The following is a 22,448-nucleotide window of genomic DNA, read 5'->3' on the forward strand; positions in this document are numbered from 1 at the left end:
CCCCACTACCCCACACCAGGGAAAATTATTATGCCTGACCCCAGCTACCCCAAAATAGAGGAAATTACAGTGGACCCCTGCTACCATACACCAGGGAGACCACGCCGGACCCCCACTACCCCACACCAGGAGAGATTACACCAGACCCTCGCTATCCCACACCGGACCCCCGCTACCCCACACCAGGGGACAGAAAGCTGCTCCACACCAAAGATTATACCAGACCCCCTGCTACACAAGGGGAGACCACACAGGACCCCCGCTACCCCACACCAGGGGAGATCACACTGGACACCTGCTACCCCACACCAGGAGAGATTACACCAGACCCTCGCTACCCCACACCGGACCCCCGCTACCCCGACCAGGGGAGATGACACCGGATCCCCGCTACCCCACACCAGGGGAGATGACACTAGACCCCCACTACCCCACACCCAGTTACCCCATTACAGAATATGGGGGCGTCTAGGACAGACCCCCTCTATTAGACGACGTACCAGCAGCATGTCCTTCTTGGCTTGTAGCACCTCCAGGCTGCTGATGACGGGGGGTGTCTGGCGCCCGAAGTTGTGGGGGATGATGGTGTAGAAGCGGGAGGACAGCTCGCTCAGCTTCGCCTTTCCCGCCTTCTGGTCCAGCGCGGCCTGGAGATCTTCTAGGGCATCGAACCCCTTCGCTATTTGCGCTTTACTCAGCTTCCCCAATGGCATCTTCTTTATGTCTGAAACAGAGACCTGACGTGAAGCCGACGCCGGCCCCCCCGGCCCCCCACGGCTCGGTCACACACAGGTACCTAGGTTCATGGTCTGCATGGCGTCCTTAAACATGTCGCTGCTGAATATCAGGGACACCAGGTCTTGGGTGGGCTTGTCCAGAGAGCAGGGTCGCACCTTCTTACACGCTCCGTCCACAGAGTCCACCTGTGGGGAGAAGAGGGGAAGCGCTGAATATTCGGGATCTCATCACTTCTGATTGGATGAGGTGGAAGACGTGAGCTGCTCGGCCGGGGCGTGACAATCACAGAGGGAGCAACCACGACCAGGAGGGGGCGCTGACGCCAATATCACCTGGATGTGTGTCAGCGCACGTGGATCAGGATATTATACCAGGATTGGGGAGGGGCGGGGGACATTATACCAGGATTGGGGAGGAACATGACGCTATACTAGGATGGGGACGGACAGACATTACACCAGGATGGGGGAAGGGCGGGGGGACATTATACCAGGATTGGGGAGGAACATGACATTATACTAGGATGGGGACGGACAGACATTACACCAGGATGGGGGAAGGGCGGGGGGACATTATACCAGGATTGGGGAGGAGCATGACATTATACTAGGATGGGGACGGACAGACCTTACACTAGGATGGGGGAGGGGAAAGGGACATTATACCAGGATTGGGGAGGAACATGATGTTATACTGGGATGGGGACGGACAGACATTACACCAGGATGGGGGAAGGGCGGGGGACATTATACCAGGATGAGGGGGAGGGGAACCATTATACCAGGATGAAGGGTGGGGGCACCATTATACCAGGATGAAGGTGGGGCACCATTATCCAAGGATCGGAGAGGAACATGACATTATACCAGGATAGAGGGGGAGGGGGGGACCATTATACCAGAATGGGGGGAGGGGACATTATGACAGAATGGTCACGGTCATTTCCACCCATGACCATGACACAGCCTGGGAGTGGACCGACCATAGCTGGTGGTTGGGCTCTGCTTTCTCGCTCACCTTCACCACGGCCTCGCCGCCTCCTTCTTCATCATCGTCGTGCTCCACCTCGATCATCGTGTACTTTCCCGGATGTGGAGTGAACTTCTCTCTGTCCGACCAGTTGTTTTTCGTTTTATCCTTAAACTTCTTCTCAAAGTCTTTTGTGGCAGCGTTCACATCAGAGAAAAAGGTCAACTTGGACTGGCCGACCTCGCCCTGCAGGACACAACAGCCTGGAACATCAGCGGGTGCCACACAGTGGTGGTGGGGGTCATTACAGGAAAAGCCCATCGCCCAAAGTGAGGCGGGGTCCTATAGGGGTCCAGGTCATCATGTCTCCCCTCCCAGAACCCGGGCCATTCAGTAAGAAGAGTGTCAGCCCGAGGCTTTCTGCTCTGTTCACACTGGAGGTTATTTTCCTATATCAGAATCCTGGGAATGTGAGATACAACCATCTCGTCAGTGAACCCCAACGAGGCCTGATCTCTGCAGCTGGAGAGCGAACGGGAACCCAGCAGAATTGTGAGTGCAGCTCTGGATGAGAGCACACAATATGTTACTAGAGGCAGTATGGGTAAATTATTCAGCTTTTTACACTGAACCAGAAGGAAAAAGCAGCGAACTCTGAAGAACTGCAGCCTGAGAGCCAACAGGGAACTGGCAGAATTGTGAATGCAGCTCTGAATGTATCTAGAAGGGAAGTCATTATAAAACTAAAGACAATATGGATAAATTATTCAGATTTTATTGCCACTAAACCAAAAGGGAGAACAGTGAGCTATGAAGAACTGCAGCCTGAGAGCCAGCAGAATTGTGAATGCAGCTCTGGATGTGATTGGAAAAGCACACAATATGCAAGTAAAGGCAATGTGAGTAAATTATTCAGATTTTTACTCTGATTCAGAAGCAGAAAGCAGCGAGTTCTGAAGAACTGCAGCCAGAGAGCCAACAGGAACCCAGCAGAATTGTGAGTGCAGCTCCGGAGAGTAGAAATGTTGCGTGCCCTCACTTACCACCCGGCCCCAGCGGTTCCAGCAGTAGTACGTTTTCTTGCTGTCCGTGCTGTGGAGCAGTTGGATGACGTAGAACTTGTTGTTGTTGTGCCCGATGTTGGTCTGGTTGAGCATACAATCGTAGTCCTCGTAGACCTGGTGACACAAAGACAAGACGATGATCGTAGAGAAAAGACCCTTAATGTCCAATTCCCGTTCACCCCCTGCACCCGCATCACCCTATCACCACCCCCGGAGCTGAACTCCGATCTCACCTCCTTAGGCCGCAGTACAGATCAGTGCCCAGCCCGGGCTGCCGCCTGTTACTCACCTCCATGTTGCCTTGTCCGCTCACTGAACACGCAGAGTCTATTTTCGCCTTCCCTTTTTTCACGGTCGTTGCAGCTTTAAGAGCTTGGACGGCGCTCTGGAAGCGGTCCGGGGCCTGGATGGCCGCCTCCTGCTCCTCGTCCTTGATCTCCTCCTTCACCTTGGCTTTCTTCCCTTTGCTGGAGCCGGAGCCTTTGGCCTGAGACGCTGCTCTTCTCTTTGGAGCCATTCTGTGACCACAAGGAAAGATTGTGTTAATATTACGTCCATTGTAACGTATCCTCCGCTGACGATTCAGAGTGACGCTTCCCCTTTAAGTACGGTCATCCTCTGAGCGGTCAGCGATTGTCACATCCTGGTGATACATCGTTACCTTTTACATTGGTTTCTATGCAGCAAAGATAGAACACACTGGAAACCATCAGTAAGCGGCTGCTGACCGATCGATCCAGGGCTGCGGAGTCCGAGTCGTGGAGTCGGTATAAAATGGACCGACTCCGAAAATACATAAAAAATTGGGTGCAGTAGTTTAATGCAGTTTGTGGGGAATATTTTTTCATAGGAATTTGGGAAAGTTATGAAATGTCCTATAAATGGCTGTCCTATTCCTGATCTAAGGCTACATTCACACACAGCGTTTTTTGAGGATACGTTTTTCAGCTGCAAAAGCAGATCAGTTTTTTAAAAAAACCGCATCACCTGAAAGGTTTTTGAGCTCATAGATAATGTTTTCAATAGCAAAAGCAGATTAGAAAAACGCCGCACAAACTGACATGCTTATTCATTGTGAGGATCCTCACAAAACGATGCGCCTGAATGTCATATCTTGAAGCCCATTGACTTTGCTGGGATGCCCAGAGACACTGCATTTTACTGCAAAAAACAGATCCGCAAAAAAGCTGTGTGTGAATCATTGCCATAGCCAGCGAGGGGCAGCTGCCCCCCACCCCTAGAAGCAGGGGCACGCACCTATCAAAACTCACTTGTATGCTGCGGTGCTCCCGTCCTGCACCGGCTGCAGACTGCAGGGGGCAATCTCCCCTCCTCTGTCCTGTCTTCTGCTGTCTTCACCAGAGAGAGGAGGGGGAGGGGTGCCTGCCCTGCACAGGATCCGATTCCTGGGCCCCGAGCTGGAGAAAGTGAAAGTACTACTGCTCATCTCTGTCACAGGAAGGTAACTAATGCTAATATTGTAGGTGATTATTATGTGCTCTCTGTACAATGTGTGAACAATACGTGCAATGTACTATTTGCTGTCTGTAGCTGTTATCTGTCTATCATACTCTATCTATCCCTCCATGTAATCATCTATCTATCCATCCCTCCATCTATCCATATATTTATCCATCCATCCATCCCTGTATCTATCTATCTCGCCATCCCTCTATTTACCTATCCATCCCTCCATCTATCACTTTATCTATCTATCTTATCTATCCATCCTTTCATCTATCCCTCCATCTATCTATCCATATATTTATCCATCCATCCATCCCTGTATCTATCTCTCCATCTATCCATCCTTCTATTTACCTATCCATCCCTCTATTAATCTATATATTCCTCCATCTATCCCACTATCTATCCCTCCATCTATCTATCTATGACTTTATCTATATTATCTATGTATCCATCCTTTCATCTCTCCCTCCATCTATCCATCCATATATTTATCCATCCATCCCTGTATCTATCTATCCCTCTATGACTTTATCTATCTATCTATCTATCCTTTCATCTATCCCTTCATCTATCCCTCCATATGGCTATCTATCATCTATCTATCCATATATCCCAGTATCTATCTATCCCTCTATGACTTTATCTATCTATCTATCTATCCTTCCTTTCATCTATCCCTTCATCTATCCCTCCATATGGCTATCTATCATCAATCTATCCATATATTTATCCATCCATCCCTGTATCTATCTATCTCTCCATCTATCCATCCCTCTATTAATCTATATATTCCTCCATCTATCCCACTATCTATCTATGACTTTATCTATATTATCTATCTATCCATCCTTTCATCTATCCCTCCGTCTATCCATCCATATGGCTATCTATCATCTATCTATCCATATATTTATCCATCCATCCCTGTATCTATCTATCTCTCCATCCCTCTATTAATCTATTCCTCCATCCATCCCTCCATCGGTCTATCTATGACTTTATCTATCTATCTATCCTTTCATCTATCCCTCCATCTATCCATCCATATGGCTATCTATCATCTATCTATCTATCCATATATTTATCCATATATGTATCTATCTCTCTCTCTCCATCCCTCTATTTACCTATCCATCCCTCCATCTATCTATCTATCTATCCCTCTATGACTTTATCTATTTATCTATCTATCTATCCATCCATCCATTTATCCATATCTGTCTATACATATCTTATCTGTACCAAAAAGAATGAAAGCCGGGTAGCACACAGACTAACACTCCTTTTTTTTTTTTATCACCAGTCAGGTACACCTCGTAGCTGCCCAAAAAGGACGCCCAGGAAAGGCATTGCTCATCTTCAGTAACATATCAACATCAATTGATAGTTGGAATAAATAGACTGCATTCACCACATCTTCTTAAGGTGCAGGCTTTATTTTCAAGTGTAGGGGTGTGCAGTATGAGGTTCTGCAGCAGCTGAGGTGTGCAGTATGAGGTTCTGCGGAACAGTATGAGGTTCTGCCCCCCCCCCCCCCCCTTAGTTTTGATCCTGGCTACGCCCATGGTGTGAATACAGCCTGAGGATCTAGGCTTTGTCTTAGCTGAGATAAGTCAGTGCTGCACTGTCTCCAGCACCAGTGAAGCTCCTCTACAGACCAGGGTAAAAAGTAACCACACTCAGAAAGAAGGAAGGCCTGCACTCATCTCAGAACTGCTAGAGTGAACAGGATAACAAGATTAAGGTAATTACTTCTTAAAGCATATTTAAACTTTCAATAAACGGTGCATAAATCAATAGTCCAGTATACTGTATGTTCTCTCTGTATGCTTGATGCTATTTTGTTTTTTTTTCTTTGAGCTCATATACTTTATGGAAGCTAGCTTCTATACAATATACCGTATATTCCGGCGTATAAGACGACTTTTGAAGACTGAAAAATCTTCTGTCTAGTCTGGGGTCGTCTTATACGCCGGTAATGTTTTTGAACTTTCAGAAATTGACATGCGGGGATACTCTGGGGGTGTTAATAAGCTGCCGTGGCCGTATCCCTGCCATGTGGGAGTTAATATAAGGTGGAGGGAGTTAAAATACGGCGGCGGTAGGTCCAGACAGTCAGCGCTTCTGTGCTGAAACTGACACATCACTGCGCTGTGTCTTCTCAGGCCTGGGACACAGCGCAGCGTATTCCCAGCAGCGGAGACAGACAGAACCTAGCGAACTTTTCTGACACATCGCAGTGTCTTCCCAGCTCCGGACACAGCGCAGGGCTTCTGTGCCGACAGCTTTCACTTGTCACAGAAGCGCTGCGCTGTGTCCGGAGCTGGGAAGTTCGCATCGCTTCTGTGACAAGTAGTGTTGAGCATTCCGATACTGTAATATCGGGTATCGGCCGATATTCGCGGTATCGGAATTCCGATACTTAATTCCGATACTTTTACAATATCGAATACCGGAATCGGAAGTTCCCATAATGCCTGCGCTCTGCAGTGTCTCTGAAGGATGACACGCTAGATGGTAGAGCTCAGCTAAGAACCAGCCTGTCATCAGAATGCCATCCCAGCGTGGGAGAATTCTCCTGATTGTTTAAAAGCCGGCGGGCGGTAAAAAGCCGCCGGCTTTTAAACAATCACACAGCCCCATACTGCTTCCCCGCAGCCTCCCACCCCGATCCTCCGCTCCCCTCGCCACCTCCAATCCCAATCGTAAGTTAGGACCGGGCGGGGAGTGCAGCACAAAGGAGCGGGGAGCGAAGGACCCGGGCGGGGAAGCCGGCAGTGAAAAGACTTCACCGCCGGCTTTCCCGTTCTGTGCTGCGCTTTCCCGCCGGTTATTTCAAATGAACAGCTGAGGTATCAGGTGATGCCGATCAGCTGTTCATTTGAAGTCGCCGCGGTGCCCTCAGAGGGTTCATGTGAGTTCATGCTTGACTGCATTGCATGAACTCACATGAACTTTCCCACGGTCTCACAGGTCAGCCTCACCTCCCAGACCCGTCATGATTGGTGTGTGCGGGTGTCTGTGCGTGTGTCTGCGAGTGTGTGCGGTGTCTGTGAGATGTCTGCGAGTGTGTGCGCGGTGTCTGTGCGATGTGTCTGTGCGATGTCTGCGAGTGTGTGCGGGTGTGCGCGGTGTCTGTGCGATGTCTGGGGGTGTGTGCGGTGTCTGTGCGATGTCTGCGGGTGTGTGCGGTGTCTGTGAGATGTCTGCGAGTGTGTGCGAGTGTGCGCGGTGTCTGTGCGATGTGTCTGTGCGATGTGTGCGGGTGTGCGCGGTGTCTGTGCGATGTGTGCGGGTGTGTGCGTGCAGGCAGACATAGGCCGATGTGACACTACTATTCCCCTCGGCCTATGTCTGTCCCCCGTCCACTCCTGCCAGCAGGATCAGCTCGATGGGAGCAGTAGTTCCCATCAGACTGACCCTGCTATATAAATTGCCCTACCGTGTCCCCAATAAATGTTAAATACATGTCATTGGTGGCCAGTGGTTGCCTACAATAAATTAGTTCATACATTACCTGTCCCCGCCGATCGCCACCTAAAATAAAGTAAAAAATAAAAAACTACACCTATACTCACCTAGACACCTAATTCCCCGAAGCCATCGATCTCCTGTAATAAAATATAAAATAATAAACCACAACCTTATCCTTACCCCTCCGTAGTAGTCCACGAGTGTCCCACGATGATCTCCAGTTCAGAGCAGCCACATAGAATGTGACCGCTCTGAACCGCTGCCGCCGCTAGAATGACGGGGCCGTAAAGCAGCCCCGTCACTGCATAAGCGGGTTCACCGGAGTTCAGGCAGCGCTGCTCCGGTCAGCTCCTTTACGGCCCTGCTGTATCGTGAGAAATTCCCACGGTACAGCAGTGCCGTAAAGGGGGTCTCCGGAGCAGCGCTGACTGAATGCACTCCGGTGACCTCAGTCAGTGGCTCCCGCTGCCAGGAGCGGACGTGTTCCCGGCAGTGTGAGCTTACAGCAGCCATGACAGCTGTCACCATCTCCAGATGTGACAGCTGTGCATGGGAGATCAGCGCAGGAACGTGGACAGGTAACTATTTTTTTTTTAGTAAACTAAGAATTAAATAAAATGGTGTGGTTTATTTCAAATAAATTATTTTTTTCTGGGTGTAGTGTGTTTTTTCTTTTTAACACTTTGTAGGTTAGTAATGGGGGTGTCTTATAGACGCCCATCATTACTAACCTGGGCTTGCGCTGACATGAACCCCAGCCCTATTACCCCCTGCCACCGCACCAGGGCAGCGTGGAAGAGCGAGGCTAAGTGCCAGAATTGGCGCATCCTATGGATGCGCCATTTCTGGGGCGGCTGACGGCTGGTGTTTCTAGCCTGGGAGGGGGGCAATATTCATGGCACCCTTCCTGGGCTATTAATATCAGCCCCAGCTGTCTGCCTAGCCTTTGCTAGCTATTAAAATAGGGGAGACCCCACATAATTTTTTTTGGGGTCCCCCAATTTAATAGCTAGTAAAGGCTAGGTATTCAGCTGGGGGCTGATATTAGTAGTCTGGGAAGCTCCGTGGGTATTACCCCCTTCCCAGGCTTCAAACATCTGCCCCAACCGTCTGCTTAACCTCCGCTAGAGACTAAAATTAAGGGGAACCCCACGCCAATTTTTTTTTAAATAAATCCTTTATTTTAACACTAAATGACAAGTACAGTAACCAACACTATCACTGTACTTCGTATATATGTGACTGACATGTTTCTATCTATCTAATCTATGTGTGATTCTCTATTCCTTCTATTCTAAATTGTCGGGTACCGCTGCTGAATTGCCGGCCGGCTTTTTTAAAGAGACGGTGCACGAAAACACTAATATTTTTTTAATAAATCCTTTACACTAAATGACAAGTACAGTAACCAACACTGTCACTGTACTTATTATATATGTGACTGACATATTTCTATCTATCTAATCTATGTGTGAAGCTCTATTCTTTCTGTTGTAAATTGTCGGGTACCGGTGTATGCCGCTGCTGAAAATGGATGATAGTAATGTTGTTGTTGTATGCCTTATGTTTATGAGTGACAATTTTCCTGCTATATACCTGCATGTCATAAGAATTTAAATTAAAAAAGGACCATGTTAAATTCAAATCTGTTTTTTTAAAATTTTTACCGGTGTTTGGTATGCGTTGGAAAAGGGGTAGTCTTATACGGTGAATATATCCTAAACTCTATATTTTAACAGGAAAGTAGGGGGGTCGTCTTATACGCCGGAATATACGGTACATACAATATACAGGGAAAATACAGCAACAGGATTGATGAGGACTTGTATAGATATAGAAGCCCAAACATCAAGTTATTAGCTCTGTTATCAGTTTCTTTGTTCCTGGAGTACGATACACAACAAACTTGCTCCCTCCCTCCTCCCCTCTTCATAATACTAAGTTCTGTTTTTCTATTGTATCAAATATGTATTGCATGCAATAAAATGCATATTATTTAAATCATACAATGTGATTTTCTGAATTTTTTTTTAGTCTCTCTCACAGGTAAAGTGTACAATTACAGACCTCTCCATTCTTTGTAGGTGGGAAAACTTGCAAAATTGTCAGTGTATCAAATTCTTATTTTCCCCACTGTACATGGTTCCCTGTTCTTGCTGGAATTATAATATACATTATTTTATTTTATAAGACAAAATTATTTTGAGAGTGAATTGACATGATTACAAAATGTCTAAGAAGCTCCCCATGAAGTCAGCGGTACTTGAGCATTTCACAGTGACTCAAGATGAAAAATATTTTGTGTGTCAATGTATGACAAGTGAAAAGAAAAGAAAGGGCACATGTGTAGACTCACAGGGCTATTTGCTGAATTTAAAAAGTGCCAGTACACTCACCTGTGAAGGTTGTGTACGTCTACACAACCAAGATTAAGCGTGTAATTAATGAGGCTCCGGGTCACCTCTATTTGTAGTACCGTCCTGTCGGTGTTTGCCTCGCAACTCCGTGCTCCTCAAGTGGTCACACGATCCTGCTGGACCAGATACCACGTCACCGCAGGTCCTCAGTAGTTTAACCCGGTGGTTGGATACCGCAGGTCCTCAAACATCCAAATAGACCAGGCCGCTCCTGCCGCTTTAGCTCCGCATGGAGATATCTCACAAGTAAACAATGGTGCAGCGGTCTCAGGGAGCGCCAAAGGAATACTGGACAATTTAGTAGATGTCAACCGACTTTTATTCTTCCTCCAATACCACTGCCACAACGCGTTTCAACGGTCTAAGCCGTCTTCATCAGGTGGGGTCTTAGACCGTTGAAACGCGTTGTGGCAGTGGTATTGGAGGAAGAATAAAAGTCGGTTGACATCTACTAAATTGTCCAGTATTCCTTTGGCGCTCCCTGAGACCGCTGCACCATTGTTTACTAATGTATGACAAGTGACCCAGAGGAAAACAAATGCTGGGATGCCAAAAATCAGTGCATACTCAGGCAGTGATACAAATGTTCCTACAAGAGCTTCCAATCTAAAAAGACATTTACAACGCTTCCACCCAGAAGTTTTCAAAGCTGTGACTGAGAAAGATAACAGCAGCACCAAGAAACCAGAGCCCAGCGCCTAGAAACCAGAGCCCAGCGCCTAGAAACCAGAGCCCAGCGCCTAGAAACCAGAGCCCAGCGCCTAGAAACCAGGGCCCAGCGCCTAGAAACCAGGGCCCAGCGCCTAGAAACCAGAGCCCAGCGCCTAGAAACCAGAGCCCAGCGCCTAGAAACCAGAGCCCAGCGCCTAGAAACCAGAGCCCAGCGCCTAGAAACCAGGGCCCAGAGCCTAGAAACCAGGGCCCAGAGCCTAGAAACCAGGGCCCAGAGCCTAGAAACCAGGGCCCAGAGCCTAGAAACCAGAGCCCAGCGCCTAGAAACCAGGGCCCAGCGCCTAGAAACCAGGGCCCAGAGCCTAGAAACCAGGGCCCAGCGCCTAGAAACCAGAGCCCAGCGCCTAGAAACCAGGGCCCAGCGCCTAGAAAACCAGGGCCCAGCGCCTAGAAACCAGGGCCCAGCGCCTAGAAACTAGAGCCTAGAAACCAGAGCCCAGCGCCTAGAAACCAGGGCCCAGCGCCTAGAAACCAGGGCCCAGCGCCTAGAAACCAGGGCCCAGCGCCTAGAAACCAGAGCCCAGCGCCTAGAAACCAGGGCCCAGCGCCTAGAAACCAGAGCCCAGCGCCTAGAAACCAGAGCCCAGCGCCTAGAAACCAGGGCACAGCGCCTAGAAACCAGGGCACAGCGCCTAGAAACCAGAGCCCAGCGCCTAGAAACCAGAGCCCAGCGCCTAGAAACCAGGGCCCAGCGCCTAGAAACCAGAGCCCAGCGCCTAGAAACCAGAGCCCAGCGCCTAGAAACCAGAGCCCAGCGCCTAGAAACCAGAGCCCAGCGCCTAGAAACCAGGGCCCAGCGCCTAGAAACCAGGGCCCAGCGCCTAGAAACCAGGGCCCAGCGCCTAGAAACCAGGGCCCAGCGCCTAGAAACCAGGGCCCAGCGCCTAGAAACCAGGGCCCAGCACCTAGAAACCAGGGCCCAGAGCCTAGAAACCAGAGCCCAGAGCCTAGAAACCAGAGCCCAGAGCCTAGAAACCAGGGCCCAGCGCCTAGAAACCAGGGCCCAGCGCCTAGAAACCAGAGCCCAGAGCCTAGAAACCAGGGCCCAGCGCCTAGAAACCAGAGCCCAGCGCCTAGAAACCAGGGCCCAGCGCCTAGAAACCAGGGCCCAGCGCCTAGAAACCAGAGCCCAGCGCCTAGAAACCAGAGCCCAGCGCCTAGAAACCAGAGCCCAGCGCCTAGAAACCAGAGCCCAGCGCCTAGAAACCAGGGCCCAGAGCCTAGAAACCAGGGCCCAGCGCCTAGAAACCAGAGCCCAGCGCCTAGAAACCAGGGCCCAGCGCCTAGAAACCAGGGCCCAGCGCCTAGAAACCAGAGCCCAGCGCCAAGAAACCAGAGCCCAGCGCCAAGAAACCAGAGCCCAGCGCCTAGAAACCAGAGCCCAGCGCCTAGAAACCAGAGCCCAGCACCAAAAAACAGAGCCCAGCACCAAAAAACAGAGCCCAGCACCAAGAAGCCAGAGCCCAGCACCAAGAAGCCAGAGCCCAGCACCAAGAAGCCAGAGCCCAGCACCAAGAAGCTAGAGCCCAGCACCTAGAAACCTGCACCCAGCACCAAGAAGCCAGAGCCCAGCACCAAGAAGCCAGAGCCCAGCGCCTAGAAACCAGAGCCCAGCGCCTAGAAACCAGAGCCCAGCGCCTAGAAACCAGGGCCCAGCGCCTAGAAACCAGAGCCCAGCGCCTAGAAACCAGGGCCCAGCGCCTAGAAACCAGGGCCCAGCGCCTAGAAACCAGGGCCCAGCGCCTAGAAACCAGGGCCCAGCGCCTAGAAACCAGGGCCCAGCGCCTAGAAACCAGGGCCCAGCGCCTAGAAACCAGAGCCCAGCGCCTAGAAACCAGAGCCCAGCGCCTAGAAACCAGGGCCCAGCGCCTAGAAACCAGGGCCCAGCGCCTAGAAACCAGGGCCCAGCGCCTAGAAACCAGGGCCCAGCGCCTAGAAACCAGGGCCCAGCGCCTAGAAACCAGGGCCCAGCGCCTAGAAACCAGGGCCCAGCGCCTAGAAACCAGAGGCCAGCGCCTAGAAACCAGAGGCCAGCGCCTAGAAACCAGAGGCCAGCGCCTAGAAACCAGAGGCCAGCGCCTAGAAACCAGAGGCCAGCGCCTAGAAACCAGAGGCCAGCGCCAAGAAACCAGAGGCCAGCGCCAAGAAACCAGAGCCCAGCGCCAAGAAGCCAGAGCCCAGCGCCAAGAAGCCAGAGCCCAGCGCCAAGACGCCAGAGCCCAGCGCCAAGACGCCAGAGCCCAGCGCCAAGAAGCCAGAGCCCAGCGCCAAGAAGCCAGAGCCCAGCACCTAGAAACCTGCGCCCAGCACCTAGAAACCTGCGCCCAGCACCTAGAAACCAGAGCCCAGCACCAAGAAACCAGAGCCCAGCACCAAGAAACCAGAGCCCAGCACCAAGAAACCAGAGCCCAGCACCAAGAAACCAGAGCCCAGCACCAAGAAACCAGAGCCCAGCACCTAGAAACCAGAGCCCAGGACCTAGAAACCAGAGCCCAGCACCAAGAAACCAGAGCCCAGCACCAAGAAACTAGAGCCCAGCACCTCCCGCCAGGCAAAGGAGGAGGAAAGAGCATCTCAAACATCATTAACAAGATATTTTGTAAGTGACAAAGTTACTGTAACAATGACAGCCATAGGCGGATTATAATGAGGGCAATCCGGGCTACAACCCGGGGCCCCGAGCCTGCAGGGGGCCCGCGGCTCCGGGCGGGGTGTCTAATGCCGGATTGCCCTCATTATATGTGCGGGCCGCCGCGGCACATACCGGTAGCAGTGGCGGGAGGGGGGCCCCAGACCGCTCCCCGAGCAGCGGCCGCCGCTACTTCTTCATCGGCCGGGCCAGCACTGCAGCAGTTAACTTCCCTGTGCTGGCCCGGCCGCGTCACTGCTAGGAGACAATGCCCTGTGCGTGGCCGTGTCTCCTAGCTGTGACGTCACGCAGTGTGCGACCGGCCTGCACTGCTGCAACGGAGAAGTCAGAGAAGGCAGGAGGAATGGAGCCGGGGGATGGAGAGTCTGTCTGTGTGTGTGTGTGTGTGTGTGTGTGTGTGTGTGTGTGTGTGTGTGTGTGTGTAGGCAGATATTGTGTGATGTCTGTTTATATGTATTTTTGTGTTTCAAATGTGTTTATGCGTGTATGTATATGTCTGTATATGTTTGTGTGTGTGCGTGACTGCATGCGTGACTGCATGCGGCCTCCTGCTGAGTATAGTTGGCGCCGTGCGGTCTCCTGCTGTCTCTGGGGGGGGAGGCGCCGTGCGGCCTCCCACTATGCATAGATGGCGCCGTGCGGCCCCCTGCCGTGCAGAGATGGCGCCGTGCGGCCCCCTGCTGTGCATAGATGGCGCCGTGCGGCCCCCTGCTGTGCATAGATGGCGCCGTGCGGCCCCCTGCTGTGCACAGATGGCGCCGTGCGGCCTCCTGCTGTGTATAGATGGCGCCGTGCGGCCTCCTGCTGTGTATAGATGGCGAAGTGCGGCCTCCTGCTGAGTATAGATGGCGAAGTGCGGCCTCCTGCTGAGTATAGATGGCGAAGTGCGGCCTCCTGCTGGAAATAGATGGTGAAGTGCGGCCTCCTGCTGAGTATAGATGGCGAAGTGCGGCCTCCTGCTGTCTCTGGGGGGGGCACCGTGCGGCCTCCCCCTGTGTATAGATGGCGCCGTGAGGCCTCCCGCTGTGTATAGATGGCGCCGTGCGGCCTCCCGCTGTGTATAGATGGCGCCGTGCGGCCTCCCGCTGTGTATAGATGGCGCCGTGCGGCCTCCCGCTGTGTATAGATGGCGCCGTGCGGCCTCCCGCTGTGTATAGATGGCGCCGTGCGGCCTCCCGCTGTGTATAGATGGCGCCGTGCGGCCTCCCGTTGTGTATAGATTGCTACGTGCGGCCTCCCGTTGTGTATAGATGGCTACGTGCGGCCTCCCGTTGTGTATAGATGGCTACGTGCGGCCTCCCGTTGTGTATAGATGGCTACGTGCGGCCTCCCGTTGTGTATAGATGGCTACGTGCGGCCTCCCGTTGTGTATAGATGGCTACGTGCGGCCTCCCGTTGTGTATAGATGGCTACGTGCGGCCTCCCGTTGTGTATAGATGGCTACGTGCGGCCTCCCGTTGTGTATAGATGGCTACGTGCGGCCTCCCGTTGTGTATAGATGGCTACGTGCGGCCTCCCGTTGTGTATAGATGGCTACGTGCGGCCTCCCGTTGTGTATAGATGGCTACGTGCGGCCTCCCGCTGTGTATAGATGGCTACGTGCGGCCTCCCGCTGTGTATAGATGGCTACGTGCGGCCTCCCGCTGTGTATAGATGGCTACGTGCGGCCTCCCGCTGTGTATAGATGGCTACGTGCGGCCTCCCGCTGTGTATAGATGGCGCCGTGCGGCCTCCCGCTGTGTATAGATGGCGCCGTGCGCCCTCCCGCTGTGTATAGATGGCGCCGTGCGGCCTCCCGCTGTGTATAGATGGCGCCGTGCGGCCTCCCGCTGTGTATAGATGGCGCCGTGCGGCCTCCCGCTGTGTATAGATGGCGCCGTGCGGCCTCCCGCTGTGTATAGATGGCGCCGTGCGGCCTCCCGCTGTGTATAGATGGCTACGTGCGGCCTCCCGCTGTGTATAGATGGCTACGTGCGGCCTCCCGCTGTGTATAGATGGCTACGTGCGGCATCCCGTTGTGTATAGATGGCTACGTGCGGCCTCCCGTTGTGTATAGATGGCACCGTGCGGCCTCCCGCCGTGTATAGATGGCTACGTGCGACCTCCCGCTGTGTATAGATAGCTACGTGCGGCCTCCTGCTGTGTATAGATGGCTACGTGTGCTCAATATTGAGTCATACAATGAATGTCAGGCTATGTGCCCACGATACAGAAATGTTCCGGATTTTTTTTGAGCGTTTCTGCATCTCCCTGGCAGAAAAAACGCATGCGGATTGTACATGCGGATTGTACATGCGGATTGTACATGCGTTTTTCCTGCCAGGGACATACGGATGTGAAGCGTTCTTCACTTGCATTTCCACATGCGGGTTGTGATTTTAGCATCACTTGGAAAGTGCTTGACAACTTGGTCACACTATAAATCCATGTAACCGGCATATATAGTGTGACCGAAAGAATGGTAAAAAATATATACCTACCTTCTGATGGCCTGCCGACGTCAGCGGTCGGGTGACCCGTCACATGACTAAATGACGTCATGGCAGGTCCTTTTCAGACCATCGCGAGCTGCCGGCAGCCAGGATGCATCGGATAAAGACACCGGGGGCCATCAGAAGGTAAGTAAAATATTTATTTTTTATTTTATTCTTTTTTTACAGGTTCTATGGTACCCGGGTCCGGGGGAGAGTCTCCTGTCCTCCACACCCGGGTACCATCCGCACATTGAAACGCATGGATTCTGCATCTACATATACAGTGATGTGGATTCCACACGTTCCAATGCAAGTCAATGGCGGCGAAAACGCCGCGCTTCTGCAAAATAATTGGTAGTGCTGCAGATTTTTCCGCAATTATAATCCGCAGCGGAAATTTCCGAAGCATGTACACAGCACATGCGGATTATCATTGGGGGACATGGCAGGCCTTCTACCAAGCGTTTTTTAAGCGTTTCTGCAGCGGAATTGCTGCTGCAGAAACGCTTAAAAAACGCATAGCAGGCACACAGCCTCAAAAAAAATATTATAATTAATATTGTGCCAAATTAATTTCCCGTGAACTATCACATGATCTATCACAGGGGATCATGTGACATGTCACGTGATAAATCAGGTGTGTGTGGAGGGGGGGGCACGCCTTATAAACTGCCCGGGGCGCTTGCTACTCTTAATCCACCCCTGATGACAGCAGATATGTTTAAAAGACATCTCATCCAGCTTGTTGTGAAGGACGCTGTACCATTATCATTATTTGCACCACCAGCTTTTACAGCTCTTAATGGAGAAATAGCTGCAAACTTGGTGTTTCTCTGGAAAGAGAAAGTATTAGAAAATTAGTGATTGAAGAAGCCCTTAAACAAAAGGAAGATCTTAAAAAGACTCTCAAAAGACGCTTCATGTTTCTTAAAATGGACACGTCACAGAGTGAACTATTTGGCCATCAATGTTCGATATGTTTGTGACAACAAAGAAATTGTTACTGAGACATCGGCAGTAAAAGATAGAAAAGCTGATCACACCAGAGAGGTTCTCCAGGCGGAAAAAGTTCTGCAAGATTACGGAACTCAAAAAAGAACAGGTTCTTGCTATTGTAACGGACAATGCTTCAGACATAAGTACAAATTACACTGATGAATGAGAGGAATGAACAACAGCTAGAAGAAAATGTAGGATTCAGTATGTTGGAGATGGAAGCCACAGTGCTGCTCATGTAACTGAGGAACAAACAGATATTACTACAGAAGAACAGCAAAATGATACTTTAGAAATAGATGATCTTGTTGAAGCTGCTTCACACCTCTTTCCTATTCATCACATGCTCTGCAGCTGGCAATAAGAGATAGTCTGCAGGAGGGACCTGCTGGAAATCTGATTGGAAAAGTGAGGAAATTGGCTATTGCCGCCAGAACCCCTAAAATTGATTCCATCTTGAAGAAACGTGCTGGGAAAGGGGCAATTGTGGATCAAGCCCCTCGGTGGGGCAGCACTTATTTAATGATTGAGCGATTGCTTGAACTATAACTGTTTCTTATAGATATGGCGAACCCTCAGGGAAACCCTAAATGAAGGTCAATGGACACAGGTGGCTGAATTGAAGGAATCGCTTAATCACCCATTTACAGTGACTAAAGAAATACAAGCTGAGGATTTAACTCCTGGCATTTTCATAAGGGAGTGGAAGAACTTGCTATTTTGCCTGTCCCAAAGAGGAGGTTTAATCGCAGATGGTATTTCCGCTTCAATGAAATGGAGAGAGACACAGCTAGTGGAAAATAAAAATTTTCTGGCAGCTGTTTATGTGGACCTGAGTCATCGTATACTGCTGGATGATCAACAGCTTACTAAAGGAAAAGAAGCTCTGACTGAGGCAGCCGTTAGGATGAGAGGTCTACAGGAGGACTGCCAGGCGCAGGAGGACTCGGGTCCTGACAGTGCCACTGCTGCCATAGCTTCATCCTCATCAGATGAGGAGTTTGACTTTGACAAGTATTTGGATGACATGGGGCAGGCAAAGCGTCGCCGCAAGGAAAAAGATTTCACTCCGTCTCCTATAGCAGATTGACCAGATTTCAGCAAAATGTTTCATTTGCTCTCAAAGAAATAGAAAAATTCAACCGTTCATCAAAACTGACTGTGCACGAGGCAATTCCTTTATACCCGGAAATTGTTAGAGATGTTGCCCATGTGGTTACGGCTTTGCCACAAACCCAAGTTAGTGTAGAGGATGTTCTCCAGCCTTAAAATTATTAGGTCAGATTTGAGGTCATCTATGGAGGAGGATCTGATGGAGGCGATAGTATTTCTCAGACCAAATTCATACACTGCACAAATGTTATTCACTTACACTCTTTGCCCTTGAGAAAGCGGCTTGGGACGCTGCGAAACGTGCGTTGGGCAACCCTTCTCCTCACTTCTATGGTCCCCTTGTGACCAGTGGTGTTTCTTAGGGAGGTTACCTCTCCTTATGCCACTTCTAGTTTTGGATATGTGGGTCTGTGTGAGCCATGAGCTATCATTTCTAGTACTCGCTATGTGACTATCACTTTCACCTCTTATGTGGCTATAGGGGAGGGTGGATCTTTCCATTAATATTTTGGGGCATTTATGGCATGTATTGTGACCCTAGCACGTTGCTCTGATGTTGATTGGTTTACAATCTAAGACTTATAGTGTGGCCTTTATGGGCATTGTGCAATTGTGTCACCTCTTCATATTATGAATTTACAGATTTTATCTATCCTACCGTGATGCGTTACACCATCCGGCACTACCTCCTTGTATGTAACTTAGCTATATTGTGTGTTTTATTTCAATAAAACATTGTTATTTGTATGCAAAAAAATTTCTGCTGTGCGGTACTCCTTTTCTCAACAAATGTTATTTAGTATGTTTTTGTTGAAAACTGTTTTTTTTGCCACTTACATAGTTTATTACATAGTGTTATATATATATAAAAATCAATATTACATATTTACAATTTATTACAGTTTTTTGTGTTCTAAAGTTGTATTCCAATAAATATATATTATGTTCTATCTAAATATCTCACTTATTGTATCATAAAAATGATCAAATGTCTGATGTTCACATTGTACTACAATGAATTTTTCACTTAAATATAAGCAATATATGTGTGAGTCGGCGTCGTGGAGTCGGTGTAAGGGATATTGAGGAGTCGGAGTCGCAGGTTTGGCTTACCGACCCCACAGCCCTGGATCGATCGATGTTATTAGTCCTGATGTCAGTGGGTCGGGGTCACATTTGTCGCTAATTATCTGCCCCGTACAAGGACTCGATAATCACGTCTGTTAATCAGAGCTGTGGGGTACGTAATGCACAGTATCTAGTGGTACAATCAGGGCTATCAGCAGCAGTAAGGACCTGCTTGTTGATGGTTTCCAGAACGCAATGGATTAAAATGTCAAAACTGCAAAAGAAGAAATAAAAGATTTTTTTTATAAAATGTTGGATTTGACATCTGACTATGGAGCTAATGTTAATGTAGACAATGTGGCCCTCCCTGAGCACAGAAGCTCACAATCCACCATCTTCATGGAAAATTAACCCATCAGTCTCTACTAGGGGATCACTGGTGATGGACCTGAACTGACAGCAGCACAATGATGGTAGTTATACTCTCTGCATGGATTGTACTGAATGGCAGAGTAACATAAACGGGAAGGGTGGGGGGCAGTGAGACTTCTGTAGCGACTGACGCCCGGAGCCAAATCAGCCGCTTCTGGTGACTGACGCCCGGAGCCAAATCAGCCGCTTCTGGTGACTGACGCCCGGAGCCAATCAGCCGCTTCCGGTGACTGACGCATGTAGTGACTGACGCCCGGAGCCAATCAGCAGCATGTAGACTGAATGCTTACAAGTTGTTGTCTTGGAAACCTAAGAAATAGCAATACTAATAATAACAGTCAAAACTGCAAAGTCAGGACTGTGTTAAAGGGGGCGTCCGCTACATCTAGAGGGCTCATCATCCTGTGGCATTGCAGCTGTGAAACTACAATTCCCAGCATGCCCTGTGAGAAGTTTGCTGACCGCTTTACTGCAGATGAATTTTGGTCTTTACACCAACATAGGAAGGATTCTTTACTGTAAGAGCAGTGTCACTATGAGAGTCTCTGCCAGGAGGAGTTGTCATAGTGAACTCGGCTCAATCATCTGCTGCTGAACATGACTGACAGTTTACATGGAACCGGACCCCAAACTTCAATTTGAAATAATGCAAATAAAAGTCCTGTCAATTTGTGGAGCAACTGCGAGAGCAGACGATCATTATACTCAGTCTGGGTCCCCCGGGAGCCCCTAGATCTGTACTAAGGGCCCAAATGCCAACAAGCCCCAGATAAGAAGAGACCGGGCGGGTTCTCCCTATGGGCGGTAAGACTTGTTGTCTCACTGTCATGTGATCTGCGGGGGGATCTGCAGGTGACCTCCTCCTCCCCCACATTACCTCGTCCAGCAGAGAGTTAATGAGACTTGTCAGGCGAACCTTTAGCCTCTTCTGCATAGTGACATAGTGACAGCTCCCAGCGCTGCACCTGCCGCCGCTCAACCGCCGGGTCACATGACCGCCCGCCACTCCCAACTCACCTGTCAGCCTGAACCTTTGTCTGCAGATAATCCTATATTTTATATAAATATATATATATATATATCTCAAGGTGATAATGGTGACGGCGGGGGCAGGGCATTACACAACCTCTAACAACGTGTCATATTCCGATATAGTGCTCCACATGGGTTCACAATACTTCTGCCATTATATATATATACACATATACACACATAGGACTGCAGCCACATCCTTAGTTATAGCTCTTCCCCAGCGATGGCCGCATCCAGGTAACGACACCTACGAGGATAAGGTGGGCACGGTGCTGTGAAGCCCCCTCGCCCGTCAGCCCCCCGCCGCTGCTATCAGATATCATGTATAACAGGATCTTGGGCTGCGATGAGTCAGGTGAACAGAATCTGGAAAGTTTCCAAATAAACCCACAACGTCAGCCCATGTGATGCCGAGCTCGCCCCAGGGAGGGGGTCCCACAACAACAGATCTAGAGGAACCTCTGGGGGGGGCAGGAGCCCCCTGGACTACCATATTACAGCTGGAGAACTACAAGTCCCAGGATGCCCCGTATACCTCCATGGTGATCATGGGTAGCCTTTATCTGCGGCTAACCGTTCTTAGTGCACCCTTGGTCACACAGAGCAGGCAGGATAGGCTGGGACTTGTAGTTCCACACTGGATGGAAAAGTTCAGATATACAATGTTGTGTCTTGTAAACATCCTGCAAGTAAGAGGTGCAGCTCTGCGGAGACGCCCCCTATAGCCCCCATACACAGAGTCTATGTCACTTACCTGCTGACAGGTGGGGGGGGGGGGTCTCGCGTGCAAGGACAGCGTCACTAAAAGCCTGTGGACTCAAGACTGCGTACAGGACAAGTCACAGCAAGCCTGGCCTCGTCCACACTCCTCCTCCCCGCGCGGTGTCCCGCCCTCAGCCGGCTCTCCTCCTACTGAAAGACACATCATACAGCAAAGCCACGGAGTTAAAGTTACAGACCCCGCAAACCGTACAATGTGGAGAGACCCCAATGTACAAAAGGGGGGTCAGCGCCTCCGGATCATCATTGATGTTTCTCTGGAGTAATTTTAGTGGTTTTAGTATTTGCACCTTATTTGAGCTACTTTTTGTGCCATTTTTTTTATTTAGTCTTTTTCTATTTTTTTCCCTCAGTAACTTTGCTTTTCCGGACTCTTCAGACAGATTCGTGAAATGCGACTTTTGTTGTATTTTTTTTTGGGGGGGGGGGGCTCATCTCATTACAGTGCCTGCCTGGAGGACGTTTTCAGTTTGGCCCATTTTAAGACAAAGGTGTAACTTTTTAAAGGATTTGCAACTTTCGGCTCTAAAAAGCTGCAAGAAAAGCAATTAAAGATAAGAACTTTTTTTTTTTTTATGTTATGCCAAATTCATGAATCAAGTGAGCCATTTTGAAAACTTTGATGTGAAAAAATCTCTGTTATGTAACACAATCATCTATATATATAATCGTCTTATCCCGTCTGTCTGTCTTTCTGTCTGTCTGTCGGCCACATACATATTCTAGAATACCCGATGCGTTAGAATCAGGCCACCATCTAGTTTCCAATATCGCTGCCATTTTTGGTTCTAATTAGATAAATAAATACGATCTATCGGAGAAAGAGAATAACCCACAGCCGGTGTCTGAGCGTACAATGCGTGTCTGACCTCAGATCCCAAGCAACGAGTATTTTATTACACCCCCAGAAGAAAGGGGGTCGCTAACGTTACCGAGCACAGAAAGTATTTTAATTGGACATAACAGTCGTCCTTGAAGGCCAGCTCTGTCTAATTAACTATACAACAACAGAAGAACATGTAACAGAAAGGCAGCTGCG

The 22,448-nt window shown here is 49.8% G+C and overlaps 1 protein-coding gene across 4 annotated transcripts in view; it reads right to left on the reverse strand.

The window, feature by feature from the left end:
- The window catches only part of PARP3 (poly(ADP-ribose) polymerase family member 3), a 73,864-nt gene extending 52,320 nt beyond the window's left edge, over nt 1-21,544 (reverse strand). For 2 of the 4 annotated variants that reach the window (XR_012247822.1, XM_073645114.1), the window contains exons 1-6: nt 21,384-21,544; nt 3,061-3,289; nt 2,751-2,885; nt 1,756-1,953; nt 797-923; nt 501-724 (exon numbers count right to left, since the gene is read on the reverse strand). Coding sequence is in view for 3 of the 4 variants with exons in the window: in XM_073645114.1 (XP_073501215.1) it covers nt 501-724; nt 797-923; nt 1,756-1,953; nt 2,751-2,885; nt 3,061-3,288 (912 nt within the window). In the remaining variant the exon portion in view is untranslated. Of the gene's footprint in view, nt 1-500; nt 725-796; nt 924-1,755; nt 1,954-2,750; nt 2,886-3,060; nt 3,290-4,042; nt 4,157-20,474; nt 20,602-21,383 lie in introns of those variants that run through there. The other 2 variants (XM_073645115.1, XM_073645116.1) reach the window with 2 other exon arrangements.
- Nucleotides 21,545-22,448: the final 904 nt, after the last annotated feature.

This window comes from Phyllobates terribilis, unplaced genomic scaffold (genome assembly GCF_046119375.1).
Source record: "Phyllobates terribilis strain yellow unplaced genomic scaffold, ASM4611937v1 Scaffold_8__6_contigs__length_399053987, whole genome shotgun sequence".
NCBI lineage: Eukaryota > Metazoa > Chordata > Amphibia > Anura > Dendrobatidae > Phyllobates > Phyllobates terribilis.